General features: G+C 44.2%; 1 protein-coding gene across 8 annotated transcripts in view; it reads right to left on the reverse strand.

Annotated features, from left to right (window-relative positions):
* Dlgap1 (DLG associated protein 1) overlaps positions 1–23,666 on the reverse strand; it is a 504,138-nt gene that overhangs the window by 90,646 nt on the left and 389,826 nt on the right. For 5 of the 8 annotated variants that reach the window (XM_028762194.1, XM_028762197.1, XM_028762196.1 and 2 more), the window contains one exon: positions 12,111–12,140. The exons of the other annotated variants lie outside the window; for them this stretch is intronic. In XM_028762194.1, coding sequence (XP_028618027.1) covers positions 12,111–12,140 — 30 coding nt within the window. The remainder of the gene's footprint in view (positions 1–12,110; positions 12,141–23,666) is intronic. 8 annotated transcript variants of the gene reach the window in all.

The following is a 23,666-nucleotide window of genomic DNA, read 5'->3' on the forward strand; positions in this document are numbered from 1 at the left end:
TGTTCTTTCTTTCTTTCTTTCTTTCTTTCTTTCTTTCTTTCTTTCTTTCTTTCTTTCTTTCTTTCTTCCAGCAACAAGTTTCTTATTTCTATGGAATGCTTAACACTAAAAGAGTAAAATCCAAGTATATGTGAATTATGGTAATGATATTACCTGAATTTCTGCATGAGGTTCTCTTGTTTTATTTTTGTTCCACTAAGTCATACATTGTGATTTTTGTGCAACTGTTTTCGTAGATTATTGACTCAAAACTATGCTGCCTTGGTCAGCTTCCAGAACACAGTCCAAGAATAAAGTCATGTGAAAATTCTGAGTGCTTGTGAGAAAACTCCAGGAAATAAAGACAAGAGTCTTGTGACCTCCATTTCTCCAGAACACAGGATTGCTCTTGGGATGTGTTTTTCATGTCCCTCCCAGGTGTAGCAGATAGGGGTGAGTTTACTTTAAATTATTCATTACAACTGGCTATTGTTATTTGTTTATGTGCCTCTATGGAAAAACATGTTTTTGCCTTGTATGGCTTGTCCTTGTGATTGTACATTTTACTCATGTGACTCCTCTTAGCTCTCAGTGTATAAATTGTCTGATACTCTGAATAAAGTTGGCTATTGCATGGGATTTTAGTCTGATTCATTTATCCGCTCCTTTCTCCCAGGTTTCACTGCCAGCTAGAGCAGCAAACAGCCACATGATATGAGGCCACTGGAAAGATACTATGTTAAACAACCACATGATATGAGGGTATTGGAAAGATACATGCTATCTACTACCATCTTTGCCTGTAACAGCCACATTGTATGAGGTAATTGGAAAGACACTATGTTATATACTACAATATGTTGTAGATAGCCCTGGGTTTGCTTGTATTTTGATGCTAATTCCGCTCTCCTGGGAGGGGCTGCGAACGAGGAGTGAGTCGAGTACATTTTAACAAATGTTCAATGGCCTTTCACACACGAAGTCTAAAATTCATTATTGGGATCTCTATAACAGCTCTGAGTTTTCTACCTCTTATTCTTTTAATTTACACCTTAAACTGTTATGAAATATAGATTACCTATCTATGTATCTGTCTGTCTATCATATAACCATCATCTGTTACCGTTTATCTACCTACTATCTATCAATCAACTGTCCTTCTGTTTACTTCTCTGACTATCCAGTGCATCTCCTCAGCCACTAGGGACATATTTTAGAACACTGCAGGCCCTTGAAGCCTCCACTTACATAGAGCCCTGTGTACTTTTTTTTTAAAAGTATGTGATATGCAGCATGTTTGCATAAAACTAGGACTGACTTTTTCCACGTAGTAAGTCCTGCTGTCTCCATTCCATTACTACTCCTGTGCTTTGGAACCATTACTGAATAAAATAAGGATTACTTGAACGGCAGCATTGTTACCATAGCTGCCAATCTGACAACCAAGAGAGCTACTCAGTGAGTAATTAAGGGGCTACTAAGTAGCTAATGACCCTACTAACTGGTGTGGGCATGCTGGGCACAGGATGACTCATGCCCAGGTAGGGACAGGGTGAGATACTATGTTGCTCAGAGTCATGTTCATCCTAAAGCTCATGACTTGTTTATTTCTGGAATTTTCTGTGCGGTAGTTCTACACTGTGGTTGACTGGGTAAGTGAAAGCAAAGTGAGTAAAAACCCACACATAAATGGATACTAGTGGATTTCCTGCTTCCTGATCTGACATTTGCAGGTTATTCTCCTTGCAGGTCGTGTGTGTGTGTGTGTGTGTGTGTGTGTGTGTGTGTGTGTGATATGCATGAGTCAAAACCTGGGGCCTCACCCACGCTGGGCAACCACCCAACTGCTGAGTCACATCCTCTCTCTCCCTTTACTTTTTTTCTTTCACATTTAGGAGACAGGGCTTCACTGTGAAGCCCTGGCTGGCCTTTAGTTCACAGAGCTCTGTCTGCTTTTGCTCCTGAGTGCTGGAGTTAAAGGCATGTGCCACCATGCCTGGCTACCGTCCCTTTCTTTACCATGCTTCTTACTCCTCCTGGTTACCCATACTATCTCTGTCCTTTCTCAGTTCTTTGAAGCTGTCTTTTTAGGAGAACAAATCAGAAACCACATCATCTTTATTTCTGTTTATATTTTTGAGACTAAGTGTGACCATATAGTCCAGGTTGGTCTTGAGCTCCATCCTCCTGTCTCAGATTTCCTTCTGTTATAACACATGGTAGAACCCACATCTTATTCGTCTTTGAATACCAACACTACAGAGAACTTGGCTCTGTGGGCCTTTCTTCAATTATTCTTATGTCTACTATTAATGAGTTTATATGTCTCACTAATGTTGCTGACACTTTCCCAAGAATAAAACGGACCTTAAAATGTTCCTGATTATCTGATACATGGGGAGGGGAGGCTACTCTGCCATTTACTGTTGTGTGTTTCAAATTCTGTATTTATGGATATTTTCAGGGCAGTTAATGAGGAAAAGGCTAATCAAGGAGTTTCACTTCTTGCTAATGAAAACACTATTTCTAGGTGCACTTTGAGTGTACGCATGTATGTTTGTCAAAGGACAGTCTGTGCTTGGCTCTTCTTGATGTAGATGTGGGATACTGACCTCAGGTATTTGATCGGGCTTTGGATCAAGCGCCTTGACCCACAGAGCTGTCTCACTCCACACTTCTTCCTAACTTTAAACCCTCTATTCCAGCACTATACAATGCAGAAGCTGGGGGCTAGAGAGGTAACTCATCTGGTACAACACTTGTCTGACATGTATGAAGCCCTGGGTCCAATCGCCAGCACCCCCCAAAACAAGGTATGGTGGTGCACATTTGTAACCCCAGCACTTGGGCAGCAGAAGTAGGGGATGAAAGACTTTAAGATATCCTTAGCTACATAGCTAATTCATGACCAGCCTGGGCTTCATGAGACCTTGACTCAAAAGAATATTTTTATTCTTTTGTTAGATATCCCTAGAAAAGTCTCCATCTTGCCTGTCCTTTAGAAGCAGGTTTAGTTCTGAGACATTTTCTCATATCTGTGATTTTAATTTTTATGATTTATTTATACATATATGAATGTTTTGTCTGTATGTTGTGCACCATGTACATACCTGATGTCCACAGTTGCAAGAAGAAAGTATTGGATCCCCTGGAACTAGGGTTACAGATGGTTGGGAGTCTGACATGTGAGTGCCGGGAATCAAATCAAATGCTCTTAATTTGCTCTTAATTGCTCTATCTCTCCAGCCCCTATGATTTTATTCTTTCAATTTTTTTTTATTTTTTTATTTTTTTATTTTTTTAGTTTTTCTATTGGGCAAGAGATGTGACTCAGTGGTAGGACATTTGCCTTGCACGTGCAATGTCCTGGATCTGATCTCTAGACATAGATAGGTAGGTAAGTAGGTAGACAGATAGGGCAAGAACCTACATGTTAAACTATATACTCAACATTGTCTCATTTAAGCCTCTTAATCACCTCGGATGGTAAGTAGTTTTGATCCCATTTTTTTGGATGAGGAAGGTGTGGCTCAGAAAATGTTATAGTTCGGGTGGTAAGTAGTTTTGATCCCATTTTACAGATGAGGAAGGTGTGGCTCAGAAAATGTTATAGTTTGGTCACAGTGTTCCCCTCAGGGACTCATATGTTGAGGACCTGGTCTGCAGGTCCTCACTTGGAGATAAGTAGATTATGGGGATATGACTTAATTAGTGTATAAATCCCTCATGGATTTAGGGGTACAATGGCACTGCTGGAAAGTGGTAGAAAGAGGGGGGTGTGGTCAGAGGAAGTGAGTCACAGGAAATAGGTGTAAGAGGTGTGTCTTACCCTGGTCCCTTCCTATTACACTCTCTGCTTCCATGAAGTAGGTAGCTTTTCTCCACTGTGCCCTCCCTCAGGATGTTCTGCCCTGCGATATGCCTAAAAGCAATCCAGCTAGCCAGCCTCTCTGCAACTGTGTTCCAAACCCAAATCTTTCTTCTTTTAACTTGTTTCTTTTAGGTATCTGTTACAGTCACAACCAAAACAAAACCCAGGAAAGTCCATTAACACAGAGTGTCTCACTTTAGATTGTAACTCTGTATTTGCTTCCATTACAGTGGCTCTAAACTCAGCATTAAATTTATCTTTGAGGCCATCTGTACCATCCACAGAAACACACAAAAGTTTTCAGAGGAGGTGAAATTTGCTTCTGTGTATCTTATAGTTAAAAAAAATACTGTACAGAGATTATCCCAGGTTCTTCCTGACTCAGCTCAGTGCACAACAGTGCCAAAAAATAGGGAACCCTTAACAGTCTGCATCTCTAAGGCCTGTCACCTCCCACCAGGTAGCTGATTTTGCTCACCCACACATTTCTGTGAAAGTGCTTTGGCTCTTTACTCTGTGAAGCCAGATGAAATCCTAGCAGATGTCTCTCCACCTAAGGCACCTTACGTGGTTTCAACCGAACAGCTGTGTACATAGTAGTGGCAGCATTCAGATCTACGGACATCTCAGTTGAGTACACAGCACATACAGGAATTACCAGTAATGGCCTCTCCACCTAACTGTAATGGGTGCAACAGGTAGTTTAAGATGCGATTTCTAGGGTCTTACCTCAGACCACAGCATTCAGTGGCTCGAGCCAATGTCTCAATTATGCCACACCCCAAAGCTAAAGGAAGGTTGCTTATGATTTTAGGTTGAAAATGTGAAAAGTTTTCTAAGTTTGGGAATCAGATAGTAGGAGTGGCCTTGTCACTACGGACCTGATTGCAAAGTATGATAACGGGGCCACTGTCCTAAAGAACCATCTTCTCAAGGAACAAATCAGAGTTGGTTGTTAAGTTTTACTTATATAGAAAACTTCCAGCAGACCACTAAACTCGTGGAAACAGATACGTACCCACGGATAGTAAAACCTCTGCTCTTAAGACACAGAAGGGACAGGAAGCAGTGGGCTGGAGTGGAGCAGTCCTTCACGGCCTCTGTGACTTACGCTTCCTTTTCCTGCCTTGGGGAAGATGGGAAAGGCAGGTTACAGAGCTGGGGCTGTGTGGGCTCTCTGCTGGGTGGTGCCCATGTGTTGCCAGTGCTCAGGGCTGAAGATTCAGCACAGACGTCATGGGCTTGGAGTGATAAAATTCACAGATTTATGAAGTCTTGCTGTCAGGATAGCGTCAGCCACATTTGCTTTAGCTTTTATTTGGTAAAATTCCACACCTTTGTGTTTGTTTGTTTTGTTTTTCAATATTAAAGTGTGTGTGTGTGGTGTGTGTGTGTGTGCGTGTGCAGGCACTCCATGTTGCACACACGGAGGTCGGAGGACAATGTGCAGAAGTCAGTTCTTTCCCCTATCATGTAGGTTCTGGGGATTAAACTCAGGTCCTCAGGCTGGGAACAGGCTCCTTTTCCCTCTGAGCCAGTCCTATAGCCTCTATTTTATTCACTGCTGTGTTTAGACTTTGAAATGTTTATCTGCTTTTTCACAGCACTCATGGTTACAGCATAACTGTGAGTGGCTAAGCCATATCTTGGCCCCAGGAAAGAAGCTCTGTTGAGTGATGGTTAATGTTGCTGGCCACTGACAGGGCCTGGACTCACTGAAGAGCCAGGCCTTTGGGAATGGCTGATGGGGTGATCTAGACTAGAGAATAGAGATGGGAAGGCTCAGGAGACGAGGGCAATCCCAACCCGTGGGCTGAGGTCCCAGACTGAACAAAGCAGAGAAAGTGAGCTGGGCAGTCTTATCTTGTCTTCACTGCTGATGGAATGTGACTGGCTGTCCCAAGCTCTGTCTGTCTGTCCTGACTTCCCTTCATGAAAAAATACATCCTTCTTTACACTTTTGTCAGGTTCCTTCTTTCCTTCCTTCCTTCCTTCCTTCCTTCCTTCCTTCCTTCCTTCCTTCTCCTCCTTCTTCTTCTTCTCCCTCCTCCTCCCTCTTCCTCCTGCTCCTCCTGCTCCTCCTCCTCTTCTTCTTGTTTTATTTTGTAATAGGATAGCCTTGAACTTTTAACACTCTTCCCTCAGCCTCCCCAGTAACTAAGATTATATGCCTATGTTACAGATTGAGGGCTTTTAAAAAAATGTTAACTTCGTTTGGGAAATTTCTGGATTCACTGCATGTCATTATATAGAAAACAAAGCAAACGAATATCTCAGTTCTTGACAAGCACATGAGTGCAGGTCAAAGTTCCACACGGGGAGGCAGCCCTTCTTTTTACCGGTTACAATACAGACAGGAAACGGAGATTTTGTTCATTTGGAAAATGGAAGCGAGGCTAGGCCAAGCTTTATGTTTTGTTTTGAGATAGGCCAGGCTGGCCTCAAATTCATTGTGTAGCTGAGGATGGCCCTCCTGTTTCCACCTGCTGAGTGCTGGCAATTCCAGGGTGTGCTACCACACCCAGTCTATTGTCGTATGAAGGATGGAGCCAAGAACTTTGTGCATGCAAACTGAGCCACACAACCTGGCTTTCATTATCTGAGCTTTTAAACTTTGCTGGTTTAATTTACTTGTTTTGTGCTGCTGGGGCTCAAAGACAGGACACTGTATATGCTGGCTCTGCCTCCCCAAACTTATTTTTACTCTGGATGTGTGTGTGTGTGTGTGTGTGTGTGTGTGTGTGTGTGTGTATGTGTGTGTGTGTATGTGTGTATGTATGTATGTATGTATGTATGTATGTACGTATATAAGACAGAGTCTGTGTAGTCTTGGCTGTTCTGGAACTCACTCTGCAGACAAGGCTGGCCTCAGACTCAAAGATTTGCCTGCCTTTGCCTCCCAAGTGAAGGGATTGAAGGTGTGCACCATCAAGCTAGTCACCTTTACTATTCTTTAAAAAAGCATCTGTCTGTCTGTCTGTCTGTCTGTCTGTCTGTCTGTCATCTGTCATCTATCTATCCTCTGTCTGCTTATCTGTTGGTCTATTTGTCTATCATCTTTCATCTATCTACCTATCATCACTCACTCACTCACTCTATCTAACCTATATATCATCTATCTATCTATCTATCTATCTATCATCTATCAATCATCTATCTATCTATCTATCTATCTATCTACCTACCTATGTATCTCATCTATTTATTTGTGTGTGTATATGTGTGAATGTGTGTGTGCAAGCATATGTGCAACTTCATGGTTGTGGAGGTCAGATAATAACTTTGGGGAGTCAGTTCTCTCCTACCCTGTAGGTCCTGGGGAATGAACTCAGGTCATCAGTCTTGGACGCAAGTGCCTTTTCCCACTGAGTTTTTTCATTGGCCATGTTTTTTTCTGTTCTGGAGGTACTGTTCCATCTGATGGTTCATAGGTCATGAACCTGCAGAAAGCATCACCTTGGATATGACAGTCCAAAGTCCACTGCTCTGGTGGGAACTGTACTCATCAGCCATCATTGGGATCAAAAAGATATTTACTTAATTAAAAAAATATTATTGTTATTATTAGTTATTGTTTGGGATAGGTTCCCACTATGTAGACCAGGCTTGACTTGAATTTGCAAAGATCTACCCCTGCCTTCTGAGAATTGGCATTACAAGTAATCATCACAGACCCAGGATGAAGGAAAAAGGGAAAAAGAAAAGAGACTATTTGAGAATATTCCTGTGCCCAGAGGAAGTTCTGCTTATGGGTCTAAGCTGTTCACTCATGGAGGCTTGACTGTAAGGTCTCTCAGCCTCAGTCATGACTGGAGCTCCCCAACTGGAGCACCCCTGTGGGAGTCATGATCAAAGGGGAAGGAGAGCTCAGACTCTAGTTCATAGTTTTAAAGTCATGAGGCTTTTCCTAAGCAAACTTCTTTCTCTCCTGGCTTTCAAAAGAATTTTCTGTCATTTGGTGTTAGGAATCCTCACCAGTAAGGCATCAACAAATCACCCTTGAGGAGATCTTACCACACAACACACCTGGTCACCTGCAGTAGTACTCTGTACCACCCTGACAACATGGCTGTCTTATCTTGTCCTGCAGGCTGCCATCTCCCAGGATACCCTGACTCGATTCAAACATAAGAAGGTACCATCCCTGTACCACAATGGCTGGGCAAAGACCTCTGGGCTGGGGCTGGATTTCCCCTCAGGGAAGTTACAGCTGCTGTAGGCTGTCAGGGCAGTTCTGGCTCAGGCTGTTTCAGCTCTTTCTGGTAGGCACAGGTCTTTGATAAGGCTCATCTTCTCTGTCCACTTGTACAAGTGTCCTGTCTGCTCAAATTCTGGGAGAGAAAAAAAGTCCCTTTCCAGAGGGATATTTGGGAGATTCTAATCTGAGATGCTTCATGGAAATTTTTTTTCTTCCCATATCACTGCCTCTACTTTAGGTGTTGATTCTGGATTTTTCTCTTACCCCAATTTTCTTGAGTTTGGAACTAGCCATTTTCTTTTCTTGTAATTTTAAAAAGAGAACATTCCACATACGTGTGGAGTCAGAGGAGCTTGCTGGTATTAGTTTTCTCTTTCCACCAGGTGGGTTCCAGGGCCTGAGTCTGGCATCAGGCTTGGCCGGAAGTGCATGTATGTGCTAAGCTTCCCAGTCCTCTCTGTCTCTGCCGACCTCTCCTCCCTGTGCTGAGGCTGAACCCCGGGAGCCTTGTCTGTGGTAAGCATGTGCTCCACCATTCCAGACTCCCCAGATCTGACTTTGGAACTATTGATCTAAAATTAAAGGCAAGAAATTAATCAATGATAATGATAAAGTATTGCAATTAAAGATTTTTTCCTGTCCAAATGCTTTTCTTCAACGCAAAATAAAACATCTGTGTGTGTTTCTGTTTAGATATAAGTCTAAATATTTTAAAGAACATTTTACTTTAAAGCTTGCCATTAACGTGACAAAGAACTTTCTCCCCTTTGTGCTCACATGACGCTACGGAATGCTGAAGGAGACACAGTGTTTTAGAAAACGGAAAGCGCTAAACCATATGGTGAAATTCTTGGCAGGAAAAAGCAAGAGGAAACTCTGTAGATTTTTTTCTCTTCTCCTCACCACTCTTTTTTTTTTTTGGTGATGAGAATTGAACCCAGGGCCCCATGCCCTCTAAGCAAGCCATCTACCAATTGGCTCCTCCCAAATGTTTTTCCTTGGAAAGCAAAGAAAATGAGAACCTACCTAAATTTTAATGCTAGTTTCAGAGTTCTAGGACAAGTCAGAAGAGTCATTTTTAAAGAAAAGGAAAGATGTTTCATTTTTGACAATAGGGCTCTTCCGTCAGCATGCATATTCCGGGAAGCCACTTGGAGAAGCTCTAAGAAGCTGCCCTGAATGCATTCCACAGACGGAGACTAGTTAAGTTTGGCAATTAACTCAACAGTTGAGCCTGCGATCTTTCGTCGCCCAGCAAGAGATTGTAATCTGACACACATTCCACTGAGCATGCTCATAAGAGCCTCACATTCTAGATGCGCTGAGATGCATGCATTGAACACACGCCCCCACCCCCAACGGGCCCCCCCCCCGACCCGGGGTTGGACACGGCTACAACACAGCATGCTTTTCTGAGCCTGCAAGCTTTTACAGTTCTCAGCCAATAAGACGCTCAAGCAGCAGTGGGAGCCTGACCTCTATCGCCTTACACCTACCTCTATGAGAACTTCCTGTGACCCCAGGGGCTCTGGGAAGGAGGCAACAGCTGCCAGATATGCTTTGGATGGACATCCATTCTGCCTGTCCCCCACTTTCCTCACATTTTCATCTCTCTCTGAATATAACTCTGTTGGAGGAGCTGAGAAAGGGTGTGCCATCCACTCACAACCTCTGGTAGAATAATGTTTTATCTTTTTGTTGTAAGTGGACTAGTGTGCTTAAGTCACACGGGTGACGTGAAGAGCAGCTTTCTAGTTCCTTCACAATGCTACAATGGCTTAAAGTGACTGACTCTCATCTGTTTATTGGGCATAGGTAAACTGAAACTCCAAGCCCAAACTACCATTGTCTTCTGTATAAATTATTATTTTTTAATGTGTGTCTGTGCATGTGGTGTATGTATGTTTTAGTGTGCACACCTTTTGTCTGTGTGTGTGTGTGTGTGTCTGTGTGTGTGTAAGAGACCAGAACGTGATGTTGGTGTCTTCCTCTGTTGCCCGTGCCTTACAGCTTTGAGTCAGAGTCTCTCGCTGAAGGGTGAGCTCACAGTTCTGGTGAGACCACTGAGTGAGCATTCCGACCTGCTCCCCTAGCTCCTAACCCCCAGCACTGGGGCTACAGGCCTGTGTATCTGTGTCCAGCTTTTTATGTAGGTGCTGGGGGTTCAGATTCAGGTCTCCATGGTTACCGAGCAAGCACTCTCATCCCCTGAGCTATTGTCTAGCTCTGATTCTTGTGCTTCGACGGGCATGAAAAAGATTGGAGAGGCTTTCTATAAAATTCTCCTTTGATGTGACTATGCAGGGGCCTGGAACATGGGCTCTCTGTTGGGCTTTGGCATGATTAATTTTTACTCCTCTCTCTCTCTCTCTCTCTCTCTCTCTCTCTCTCTCTCTCTCTCTTTCTCTCTCTCTTTCTCTCTCTCTCTCTCTACTTTGGAGCACATTACCTGAACCCTTTTCCTGTTCATTTGTTTTTATTGTGTAAGTGTGTGTGTGTGAGTGTGTCTGTATGTGTGCGTGTATATCTGTGTATGTGTACACATGTGTGCATATGTTGAGTGCGTCTGTGTGCCCTTGTGTGTGTGTGTGTCCATCTGTGTAGGACCCTGCACATAACAGCATTCTTTATGCTGTCAGTGTTAGAACACTGCCTTGCCATCTTTGGAATTTGGTTTGTAGTCAGTGGTGGCACTAAACCCACAAAGGGGACTGGGCCTTCCACCTTTATCTCTTGGTCTCAGGAATGAGTTCCTAAGTTCCCTTGAGGCTCTTAACTTTCAGGCTCTGTCCCTTCTGTTCCCTGGCTCAAGCCTGCCTCTTCTCTTCAAACCTCTCCCTGGCTCCATGCATTCCCTCTTTGTCCCTGCAAGCTGTAAAACTCACCTGAAACCCACCACTCCCTCCAAAGAGCCTCCTCTGAAAGGATGAAGACAGCTTCTGGGCATGACTGGCACACTCTCAACGAACAGGAAACACCCCAAAACAAGCACGAGACCCACAAAAGGAGGTGCCACATATTTGAACTAGAAAGACCCTAAGAGGGGGAGAACATCAATTTTTGAAATACCAATTAATCACCATCACTTCAGGTAATGAGGGATGTTTTGTTATTGCTGGTTTTCAGGGTCTGACAGGCCTATCACACTTGGGCTGAACAAGAACTTGCTATGTAGCCCAGGCTTGCCCCAAACTGATGAATCTCCTACCTCAGCCTTTTGAGTGCTGGGGTTACAGGAGGGTGAGGAGATATTTGTACTAGGCATTCCTAGGCATTCCTCAGCAAAATGTGCTGCGGCGTCATTGATTTTTGTATTTTCTTTGTTTTACCTATCTATTGTTTTGTTTTGTTTTGGTGCCGGAGAAGGGGGCTCAGGGCCTTACATAACAGAAGGAAATCAGTACTCACTAACTAGACAACACAAAGTTGGCCCCTACAACATCTTTTTTGGAGACAAAGTCTCATGCAGACTAAGCCGTTTTAAAATTTTCTATGGATTCTCTTTGTCTTCACTTCCCACACTAGGATTACAGGCATGCACCACCATGCCTTCCCTATAGCATGTTGTGGTAGACAGAGCACCCAAGAACTTGCTATTTGATTGACAAGTCTTACTAGCCCGGGACCGTAAATGATTCTGCATGCCCACATGCTTCTCAGGGAAACAGGCTCACCATGTGGGCACAAAGGAACAAGGCTCTGCTGAGAAGGCCTTGCTGAAAGTGTTAGGGCCACAGGCTCCCCACAGGCCTTCCTATCCACACGGGCTCTGGAGCCAGTGGCTCTTCAGGAGCTCGGGATCTGCCGCAGTCACACAAGGAAATACAGACAGACATGTGCTCCCGGGACGCTGTCCTCGCAGGACTGCTGGGGTCATGGTGGAGGCTGGAAGACTTGTGGTATCACATGACCAGAACAAGGAGAAACACAGACAAAATGGCGGCAGCTGGCAACCGGAACATGGCGTCAAACACCAGCCACAGAAGCTTGCTAGCTATGGGCCACGCTGTGCGGCCTTGAAGCAAAACAGTATCGATTTTGTGGTTGTAAAACAAAACGTACCTTCAACGGCAGAACTCAGTTTTATGACACCTTGAATAAAAACAGAAGATGGAAGTTATATAATGGACCCTGGTTACCTTTTTTTTTCCCCCAAGTTTTCACATAACACACGTACATTTCAGGTCTGGATATTTTTTGTTGTTGCTGGCATTTTGAGAAATTAAACAATTTCAAAAATGAAAGACAGCAGCTATCAGCACTTCTGTTTTTTGTTTTGTTTTTGTTTGTTTGTTTGTTTGTTTTTCTTTTCCCACTCGTCCTGGGGGTCATTTTATACAGGTTAGGGCAGAGTTTGTATTGAAATATATAATAGATGGTTGAAAACCTAGGCGTACCCCTTAGCATCCTCCTCTGAGCTGGCTGGGTAAGAAGCCATTTGCTTAGTCTTCAGGTTTAACGTTTGTCTTTGCAGATGGGCAATGTGTAGGCTACCTGGGTATGTCAAGTCATGGAGAAAATAGATAGTACCCATGACTGAACCGTTGTTCGTTCTCCCCTAAATATAGAGACAGAAATGGTAAGATAGAATAAATTAGACCTGGTCCAGCAGTTTGATTTAAAATGTGTGGTTTTTTTGTTTGTTTGTTTTGGTAAGCTCTAATTTCTAACATCTCCGCATGTATGACATATGTGTGTGCTAGTTCATGTATGTGGATACAGGTTTGCCTTTTTGGTCAGGAGAGAACTGCATGTATTGGTCTCCTTCTACCTAAGCTCTAGATGGCATCTTGTTTCGTGCTGTTTTTGCCAGGCCAGTTGGTTTGAGCCTTCTGGGATGTTCTTGACTCTCTGCCTCTCTTCTTGCTTGGGGCCTTGGGATTACTTTGCATGCTACAGATTAAGCTTTCTGTGGGTTCTAGGAATTTGATGTCAGGTCTGCAGGAAGTGCATTTGCCCACCAGGGCACCACAGCAACCCATACTGGCTAATTCTGTGCCACAACTGTGATCTGGTGGTCCTGGGTGCCACAGTGTCTATAGCACTTTGTGGTTGAAGATGCACTTGCTTCTCTTGGAAGATTTCTAATTTAAATGGAAGCAAAAGTCTTTTCCCTACTACCAAACCTCAGCTGGTATCGGCCAGCTCATACACTGCTTTCAAGGTATGCCTGTATGTATATGTACGTCATTGCTATGGTCGTTGACATGAATTGTGTGTAGCATATGATCTACAAACTGTAAAGAAGGCACATTGGTCCTTAGGCAACATCCCTATAGCAACCGGTCTTTTAAATGAATGATGTCTTAGCTTTGCAGTCAGCAATTCAAACCAAACTGGCCACCCCCTTCCTAATCATACATTGATTTACACACCAACCTCTGATTTACACACCAACCTTTCACCAACAAATTACTGTCATTACATCATTTATAATCTTAACCCATTTCTCATATATACATTGTTTTTAAAGCCTTGTTCAGTTTTAATAACTGTAAACACCTGGAACATGAGGAGCCCCACTGGATGAGGGGCTAGGCAGAGGCACACGGTAGCCACAGCACACAGCTGTAAACAGCTCCAGGAATAGGAGGTAACGAGTTATGGTGAGGAATTTTAGGATTTCAGTAATCTGTGACCATTGTTCCAGCAATGCTGGGCATTGAGTAAAACACACTGTCAAGCCACTGAGACGCATAAGTAAGTAGTCAAGGGCTTGAGAGGAATTAGTGAGTCCCTAGATCCAATCCTTGGTATCACTCAAACATAGTGTATTGTCTGCCTCTGAACTATCTCACCAGCCCATCTTTCTTTTTTTAAAGATTTATTTATCTTATGTGTATGAGTGCTCTATTTGCATGTATGCCTGTATGACATCGGAGGACATCATATCCCATTATAGATGGTTCCGAGTCACCACGTGGTTGCTGGGAGTTGAACTCAGGACCACTGTGAGAGCAACCAGTGTTCTTAACTGCTGAGCCATCTCTCTGGCCCGCCTTACATTTGTTTTTAATGTAACTTATTTAATCGTGAATTTATGTAATTTAAATGGTAACAGAGGGCTCACAGCTTCCTGGAAAGGCAGGAAATGGAGAGCTGACTTCTGCAAGCTTCGAGGAGCCAGGCTTTGGGTACCACTGTCATAACTGACTGTCCCGTCACTCAGGTTCAGAGATTAAAAGCTTGTTTATGCTCAATGATGTAGCTTCAGTGTAACCAAACAAGCCAGATGTGAACAACTGAGCACTCGGGATGGCCTGTCAGCATCTCAAGGGCCTCTCAAGACTATCAGATGCAGGAAACACCTTTACACCCATTACATGGAAGCAACATACACTGACATCCAGTAACAGCAGAAACTAAGTGGGTTTGCCCCTTTTGTGGTCAGATAGTTAAACCACGAGGTGAGGTCGGGTGTGAGTGTTCGTTATTCATTAGTGATCTTCAGTAGGAATTTTTACATAGGTTAAAAATTAGCTCCCCCTCACTCATACCCATTACAAATTCTAAAATTATCATTTTTGTATGATACACGATGCGTGAGTGTGAGCGTGCGTGTCAGAGTATGTGCACACGGCAGAGGACAGCTTTGTGAATTCTGCTCTCTTCTCCCTTAAGGCAGATTCCTGGAATCAAACTCAGGTCACCAGGACGGTACTGTTTCTTTACCCACTGAGTCATCTTGCACACTCCTCAGCCATATTCCTTTCTGTATGTAACTATGGTATCAGCAAACGTCACTCATTAAAGCAATGTACATTAATCGTGTGCAGAGACTGTCTCTGGAAGAACACCTAGACAAATCCTAGTTCTGGAGTGGCCTTGGAGGGGAGCCCAATACTGTGCTTACTGAGTGAAAGAAAAAACTTTAATTTAAGAAACAAACAGTCATCTGATTCTAGAACTTTCATTACGAACATTATTTTCATGGAAGCGTTAACGAGAGTCATTTACCTTCAAATGGATGTTTCTTAGTTTTGAAACAAGAAATTAGATTTTTTTCCTCTATGTTAATGTAGATCTTTCTATTGTAAAGTAACCATATTATAGTGAAAAATCTAAGCTCATTTAAAGCTAGATCTATGGCTAATATTAACACATATATGTGTACTGGCTGGTTTTGTGTGCCAACTTGATACAAGCTGGAGTTATCACAGAGAAAGGAGCCTCCCTTGAGGAAATGCCTCCATGTGATCTAGCTGTAAGGCATTTCTCAATTAGTGATCAAGAGTGGGAGGGCCCATTGTGGGTGGTGTCATTCCTGGGCTGGTAGTCCTGGGTTCTATAAGAAGGCAAGCTGAGCAAGCCAGGGGAAGCAAGCCAGTAAGCAGCATTCCTCCATGGCCTCTGCATCCACTCCTGCCTCCAAGTTCCTGCCCTGTGTGAGTTCTTGTCCTGACTTCCTTGGGTGATGAACAGCAATGTGGAAGTGTAAGCTGAATAAACCCTTTCCTCCCCAACTTGCTTCTTGGTCATGACATTTTGTGCAGGAATACAAACCCTGACTAAGACAATATGTTTATAGAACAACAGAAAAGGTCTCTTAAAATATGCATATTCTAAAAGTCTTGGAACACTTAAGTGACTGGCGTTGATGTTTTAAAGCACACAGTGTGGATGACCTGCAGGATACAAGCTTGACATGACTTGGTGAGCAGTCAACACTGACGCTGCCTGGAATTCACATAAGCCACAGCATGGACATGTATGCAGATACACAGAATGGATCCCGCCACTCCCCACCAAGTTCTTCACAGGTTATGGGAGGTTTTGAAAACTAAAAACAAAAACAAGATGAAAAGAAGAGAAACCCTACTTCTTCCCTGAACTGGGCATCTCACAAGAAAAGCTTCTAACCAGATGGTGCAGCCCACCTTATCACCGTCCTGAGGGTGGGAGCCATCGGCCAGCCATACCTGATTCTTTCCTCAGTCGATCTATTCCAAAAGCATCTGCTCCCTCCTGTATGCCTTTCCTAGGTTGTGTTTGCTCGAGTGCAGTACTAGCGGTGGAACTATTTCGATGTCATGCGTATGAGGCAACGTTCTCCCAGAGGGCTAGGGCCTCGGCTCTCTTTCTACTTTGGTTGTTGAGACAGTTTTATAAGATGACTGGATTGGCCTTGAATTCACTCTGTAGCTCATGCAGGTCTACACTCCAGCCTCAGTTTCTAGGACAGTTAGAGGACAGGCCTACACAGCCAGACCCATCCTCCTTTACTACGTCACTGATTCATGGACTGATCCTGTCCCCAACCTCTCTGCCCACTTTCTGGTGCTGAAGAATAAGCCCAGGAGCTTCCATATACTAAGTTCATGCTCTACCATTGACCTGCAACTTGACCGTCATCCGCAGTGATCAATTTCAATTATTCTAAAAGAACTCACAGGAGAAAGGATCAGGTTAAATCGTGCTGAAGTGTGAATGACTAGAGCTCACTAGGATCCTGCAAGAGCATATCACTGCTGGTGAAATACAGAGCCAGTTTTCAGTCTTAGCATTAAGGTTCTGACACATCCCTAACCTTTCTGTACATATAATTATTCACAATCCTCTCTACGCTAGCCAATGCTTGCTCCTTTCTTTCCCGAGCTAGCCTAATTGCTGTTCCACCTGAGCTGTGGAATCTTCCTGTACCATTTTCTCTTCATTAAGAGTCTACTCCGAGGCCCCTTCCTTGGAGTCCTCCCGGTGACTTCGTTCAGAGAACCCACGAACCACCCTCTGAGTCGAGTTCTCTATCTTAAATGTTCTCATGTGGTCCTTGGTTCACCTGTCTTCTTTATCAGGGCCCAGCACAGTGAGATCTGTGTGTCTTGCTTGTTTCTAGAACCTCTTGCCCAGTAGAATTCCTCCCATAAAATGAACACCCAGTAAATACCTTTAAAAAAATATTTTTGAGATAGAAACTCATGTAGCCCAGCCTGGTCATGAACTCAACATGGTAGCTGAAGATGCCCTCTAACTTGTAACTTCAGCTGGTAGCTGAAGATGCCCTCTAACTTGTAATCCTCCTGCCTCTGTTTCCTAAGATCTGGGATTACGAGCATGTACCACTGACTGTGTCTGCCTAGTAAATACTTACTGAATGAACTAACTGAATGATCTTTGACAAGGTTCTGAATTAAGGTGGTTCTCAGTTCCAGAAAGTGTATTTCCAGTGTATTATTTAATTGTGAATAGTATTGAATTGCATTGTTCACTGTCCGCCTATTTCTACTCAAAGACTGAAGTGTATGTATGTGTGTGTGTTTTAATAGATGTACTTCCTGCTGTAACAGTAACAAGAAGAAATCAAGAAGATTGAGCCCCAATTACGTAAGAAATATTAGTTAGTTTTACGTCCAAGTACCTTAAGAGTCTGTAGTTATCAGTGTTATCACCCTGTTCCTAACTATAGCAGTGTCCGTGTGATAAGGTATAGACAGAGAAAAAGAAGGTCTCATAAAGAATGGCTAGGGTCTCCTGAAGGCTGGGGTCACAGGTGTGTGTCACCATGCCTGGCTGAGGACCATTCAGTTTTTAATATCCTGCTTCTCTTAATTAATTGCTGTGCTGCAGGTGGCAGGGTCTCTCGGAAGGTCGTCACCTCTTCAGACTTCTTCAGCGGTGTTTCATTAAGTTTTAAGATAAAGACAAAACGTCCTAACGCAAGCTTTGGAGCCTTTCAGGATGTCACCTCCAGCAGAATAAAAGACTTAGACATTCTTTCTCACTCATTCCACAGAGGGGTGGAGAGTCTCCTGGCTCCCGAAGCTGCTCTAAATTCTGACTCCTCTGAATATCTGGGGAGAGAGAAGGGAAACCTCCTGCCCACCCTGTGTCTGGCTTCATAGCCCGAGAGTGCCCTCCCCCTGCCTCAGGGGTTAGGAGCTCTGAGCATGCGCTGATGAGTGAGCGCTGAGGCGGGTCTTCATGAGAGCCTGAGGGCAGAGGCTGTAAGACCCTGTTGATAAGAATAGGAGAGTCGGGCAAGAATTCATTACTGGAGAGAGGCTGATCCTTTTATGTGATGGGAAGGATTTCAGTCATATATCCCTCTAGCAGAGGGGGAAAGACCTAAGAAATGTATGTTTTTGTCTTGTATTGTCGAGATCAAGCCCAGGCCTTCAGATGTGCCAGAGAAGGGCTCTCTCCCTTAGAGATGCCCTCAGCCCACAAGATATCCAACTTCAGTGTTTAAAATGCCTCCTGCATCCCCATCGAGTTCTGTATGATGAGTTCTAGGCCAAGAAAGAATAATTTAAACAAATAAAGAAACAAACAAGCCAAAACATGTATTTTAAAAATCACTTAGAGGAAATACAAAGAGCCAGGACTCGCTAAGTCAAAATACCAGAGCAAAATAAAAACGTAAAAAATTAACTATTGGTCCTGCATTTCAAGTGATGGCCATTATGATTCTTTTTTTTTTTTTTTTTTTTTTTTTTAAAAAAGTCATCACATCGGAAAGATTTAACCATGTGTCTGTCCTCTGGAGGTCCTAAAATCAATAAAACGATGTTTTAGGAATTCCAAAGGTTCTGCTTCCCAGCTCCAGTTTGAAGAGAACTGTATTCATGTCTTGTTTAGCAGAGAGATGTCCAGTAAGACCCAGCGGAAGGCCACAAAGATGAATGGAATCAGAGGCCATGCCATTAGATGGACATAGTTCAGGGCGAGTTCAAAGTGCACAGTGATAAAATGGGCAGAGAAGTTTATGGAAAATAGATAATTCAGAACATGTGACAAAAGTCTGATGAGCAGACCCAAGAGTTGTGAAAAATCGTTCCCTGGAAGCAGGCCTGGGCCTCTCAGTAGAGAAATCAGAAGCCTGTGGGTGTCAGAGCTTCTGTGGGCCACCGGTGCCTCCTTTTGAGTGGAAGTGTTTGTTCTAATTTGGACAGGCATGCCCTCCAAAGGCACATGTGTTGAAAGCTTGGTCCCCAAGACGATGTTCAGGGCTGGGATTTCAAGAGTGATCAGATCAGAAGGATTCTCAGCTAATCAGTAAGTGTCTTAAACCACTGATGGATTCATAATTGAACAGACTGGTGGCAGGGGGTGGGGGATGGACGCTGTGAGAGGAAGGTGGTTCTGTGCTGGCCTGCTGTATCATGGTGGGGGGACACAGTGAAGGGGGATTGCTCGCCTTAAAGCAGCTAAAAAGAAGGGGGGCGGTGGAAGGAGAGAAGGAGACAGGAGATAGACCGACAGACAGAGAGAACAAAGAGTTCCGGGGATGCAGTCCCAGGATCTCCTGCAGCAGCGTGCCCATACTAGCTTCCCAGAGTTCCATTGTCCTCTAGTAGAGCCACAGGCTGATGACTAAACCCTCATGTATGAGACCCTGGGGACATTTCTGATTCAAATTACAGTGCAGAATCTGATAAAACAAAACAAAACAAAACACACAAAAAACCCACGGCTGTTGATGAGTTGCTATGCATTGCAGGGTGATAAGATTTTTACACCAACAGTTAGTAAGAATCATCTTTGGGATCTAACACTGGTCTCACCTCAGATTGTCCCCACACTCTGGCTACGCCATTCTTTTGTGTCCCTGAAAGCTAGCTAGCTGGAACTTCCTCTCCCCCTTCATCCATCATTGCCCGCTTAGTGCATGAGGGTTTTTCCCAGAAGTTTCCCCAAGCCTCTCCTTTAGCTGCCTCCTTGCAGTAACTCTCCTATCGGCCCTGAGTTCTCTTCCGTGAGCGTAGTCATCTTTGATGATTTGATTCATGCCAGTCCTCACCGCTAGACTGCAAACCCCGTGAGAACAGAGAGCGAGACTCCCTTTGATCACTGTGGAATTCCTGGCTTCAGCAAGTGCTGGATAAATATTTGTCAAGCAGATGAATCAAATATCCGATGTTGCTGATAAGGACTCCCTCCTCATCATGGCCTTAATAACTCACCACTATTCTTTTTGCTCATGTGCTGTGCAAACCTGGATACCCAGCCACAGGAAGTGGGCAAGACCGAGTGACTTATTAATCGCTCGGCTGTGGTCTGTGGGGGCAGCTGGTCACCCCTGAAAACTCTAGAAGCCCAGGAAAAGAAGCCATGAGAAGCCCCTGGGAATATGTGGGTTTGGGGTTGTAAGGGTCTGGGGTAATTATGCTCTCTCTCATTTATGGTTTAAGGGGAAATAGGGGTAGGGAGTTTTCTTGAGAGTCCTGAGAAGTTAGTGGTGGTCAGACTGAAGCGCTTCTAAGTTGAAGTTACAAACTGCTTTTTGCTGGGTCAGGAGCTAAAAATAGGAAAACCACCCCACATCTATAGTAGAAGGAAGCTGGTATCTCAGGGCCAGACAAAGCTGCCACTTTCCACAGTATCTGTGCTCAGAATTTTATTCACCTCCTCTTGAGAATGCACCTTGACTTATTGTCCCCACAGATACGGGAAATGTGGCTCTCCACAGTTTTTCTGCATCATTTGTCATTGTTCCCCTTAGTGACATAAGGGAATGTCTTCATCCTTCATTGGTGTCTTTATAACTTCCATTTTTTCCTTTCTTTTATTTATTTCATGTATTTGAGAATACTGTCACTGTCTTCAGATACACCAGAAGAGGGCATCAGATCCCATTACAGATGGTTGTGAGCTACCATGTGGCTGCCAGGAATTGAACTCAGGACCTCTGGAAGAGCAGTCAGTGCTCTTAACCGCTGAGCCATCATCCAGCCCCCTATAACTTCCATTTTATAATTTCAAAGTATGTTCCTTTATACCTCTCACTTCTCTACACACACACACACACACACACACACACACACACACACCTGTACACACATACAGACATAGGCTCACATGCATACATCCATACACACACATACACATGAACACACACATGTACATACACACACATGCAGAACACATTTGCACATACACACACATACAGAACACATTTGCACATACATACACACACATACACATCCATACATACATCCATACATGCATACACACATGTATACACACATATCCACACAGGTACACACACAAACACACACACATCAGTACACACATATAAACATATACACACATATACACACATCTATACACACACACACATGCACACATACACACACACACACCTGCATATACACATACACATCAGTACACATACATAAACACACATGCACATACACGCAGACACACTCGTACACACATATCTGTATATACACATGCACACATAGACACATAGACACACACACACACACACATACACAATTGCATAGGGCATGGAATCCAGAGTCTTGACACAAAAAACACAGCTTTCACCTCAAAGGGAATGGGAATTTACTCTGGAGCCAGCTACGAATGACCACGGTAAATACCTCTCTCCAATGTGGTAACAGCTGGATGAAGTTTTTATAGTTACAGAACAAAGTCATAAATCAAGACACTTAAAAATTATATTGATGGGCTGGAGAGATGGCTCAGTGGTTAAGAGCACTGACTGCTCTTCCAGAGGTCCTGAGTTCAAATCCCAGCAACCACATGGTGGCTCACAACCATCTGTAATGAGATTTGATGCCCTCTTCTGGTGTGTCTGAAGACAGCTACAGTGTACTACTCATAAATAAAATAAATAAATCTTTAAAAAAAATATATTGATGAGAATATTAGGTATGACTGCTGAGGGGAATAACTCCGCTCTTAGACGTAAGTGCTATCTGATGGCATTCTTAGCCTCTGGGTCGGCGGAAGTTTGTGATCTGTTAATACATTCCAAAAGGATTGACCTGAATAGTCGCAAGGGTGTTAGGTCAAACGTGGGTGGGCAATGAATGATTGTTAAGGGGCTAAAGATAGCCCAAGGGACTTGGGGTCCAGATCTACAGCATTCCAGCTTTTCACTACCCCAAGCTATAACCAGTCAAACAGCTTTGTGTTATCTCTCTCTCTCTCTCTGTTCTCTCTCTCTCTCTCTCTCTCTCTCTCTCTCTCTCTCTCTCTCTGTTCTCTCTCTCTCTCTCTCTCTCTCTCTCTCTCTCTCTCTCTCTCTCTCTCAAGTAGTCACTGCCTGACCAAGAACTCGGGACTCAGATCTGCTAGTGTCTGTCTCCCGTAGGCACGGACGGGCACACCAAGCCTTGTGGATGGTTTAACACTGTGAGGTTTATTTATTTTATTTTTCCTGGGGGCTCACTTCCCATAGGCAGGCTCCCTAACATCGAGTCACACTCGCCACCTGGTTCTGTGGACCCGATTTCTTGAGGTAGGTTCAGCATGTCTGCAGTTGGAGATAAAGAGTCCACCCATCCATGCAAGTCTTTGTCTTTTAAGGAGAACACGCCTCTCCGGGTCAGAGCTTCGGAGCTGCAGACATTGGTCTCCTCATTTTCTAATAGCCACGTGTTCCGAAACGGTGCCCGCTGCCACCTCTGATCCGTGCCCCACCACTCCCTCTGGGGAGCACAATACCGCATTTATCTCCTTTGAAGGTGTACCACGTGAAAGCGCGGGACAGGAGGCAGATGCAGGCACACCTTTGATCTTTCATCCTTGCGGGTTAAGGGAGGGCAGACACCTGGCGACTGCGAACTGGAAACAAATGATGGCTCAGACCTGAATGACCTGAAACGCTGCGGTGACTGGGCCACAGGGGTATCAGAGGGTCTGATTTGGGGTAGCACCCTGAACTGGGGCTGGGGCTGGCTGGAGCACAAGGACATCCACTTATTAGGCAAGAGGCCAGGAAAGATCTGGCAGCTGGATTAAGCAAAGTTAACAACCGATGCAGAGATGGCAGCTGTGCACCGGTGCGGACGAGCTATTCTGGTGAAAGTGCATTTAGAGCGCTCTTCCTTCTCAGAACTCTAAAAGGATTTCTCCTTGGCACTGAGATGTCACGAATGCTTCACGTTCCCAAGTCCTCGGCGGGACTGTATTGCCCCCTGGCGTCCATGTGCTGTTACTACGCCTTTGCCCAGGAAGCCAGAGCCAGTCAATCACACTCAGGAAAGGCGCAGTTTCCAGTTTTCCTTTCCCACATGGAGAGAAGTCTGTCTGGCAGTACAAGATTGAAAGCCAGTTTTAAACCCCAAGCCAGACCTGGGAGGGAACTTCAGAATTAAAGTTTCTTCTTCCGTACTCTGAGCCGGGTCTTCTGAATGTTCCAGAAGCTTTGAAAAGAAATAAGTCAGATTTGAATCTGCTGGTTTTTTAATATCGTGGTCATGTAGTTACTGTACTCTGCTTCTTCTCAGTCAACCCAAAAGTGGTCTGGGCTGGAAAACCTTTCCTGACTTCTCTTCAGCAATTGCCATGTGATAGGTGTTGGATGCCCCTCTGCTGTCAACTGTATGGGAAGGCATGGGATATTCCTGAACTGTATCTGCAGCCGGTGTGATGAGGCTTCTGTTCAGTAAAAAAGTGTCCAGTAATAAATGGTTGCGTATTGTCCACATGTAACAACTCTTTTCAACAGAGCATCAGATGCTTGATTAACCACAACACAGCAACCCTACCGGAGGCAAGATGTCAGCTTCTGGGGTGGGACAGAGAGGTGTATTCATGTCTCTCTGTCTCTCTGTCTCTCTCTCTGTCTCTCTCTCTGTCTCTCTCTCTGTCTCTCTCTCTGTCTCTCTCTCTCTCTCTCTCTCTCTCTCTCTCTCTCTCTCTCTCTCT

This window comes from Grammomys surdaster, unplaced genomic scaffold, assembly GCF_004785775.1.
Source record: "Grammomys surdaster isolate TR1022 unplaced genomic scaffold, NIH_TR_1.0 132, whole genome shotgun sequence".
NCBI lineage: Eukaryota > Metazoa > Chordata > Mammalia > Rodentia > Muridae > Grammomys > Grammomys surdaster.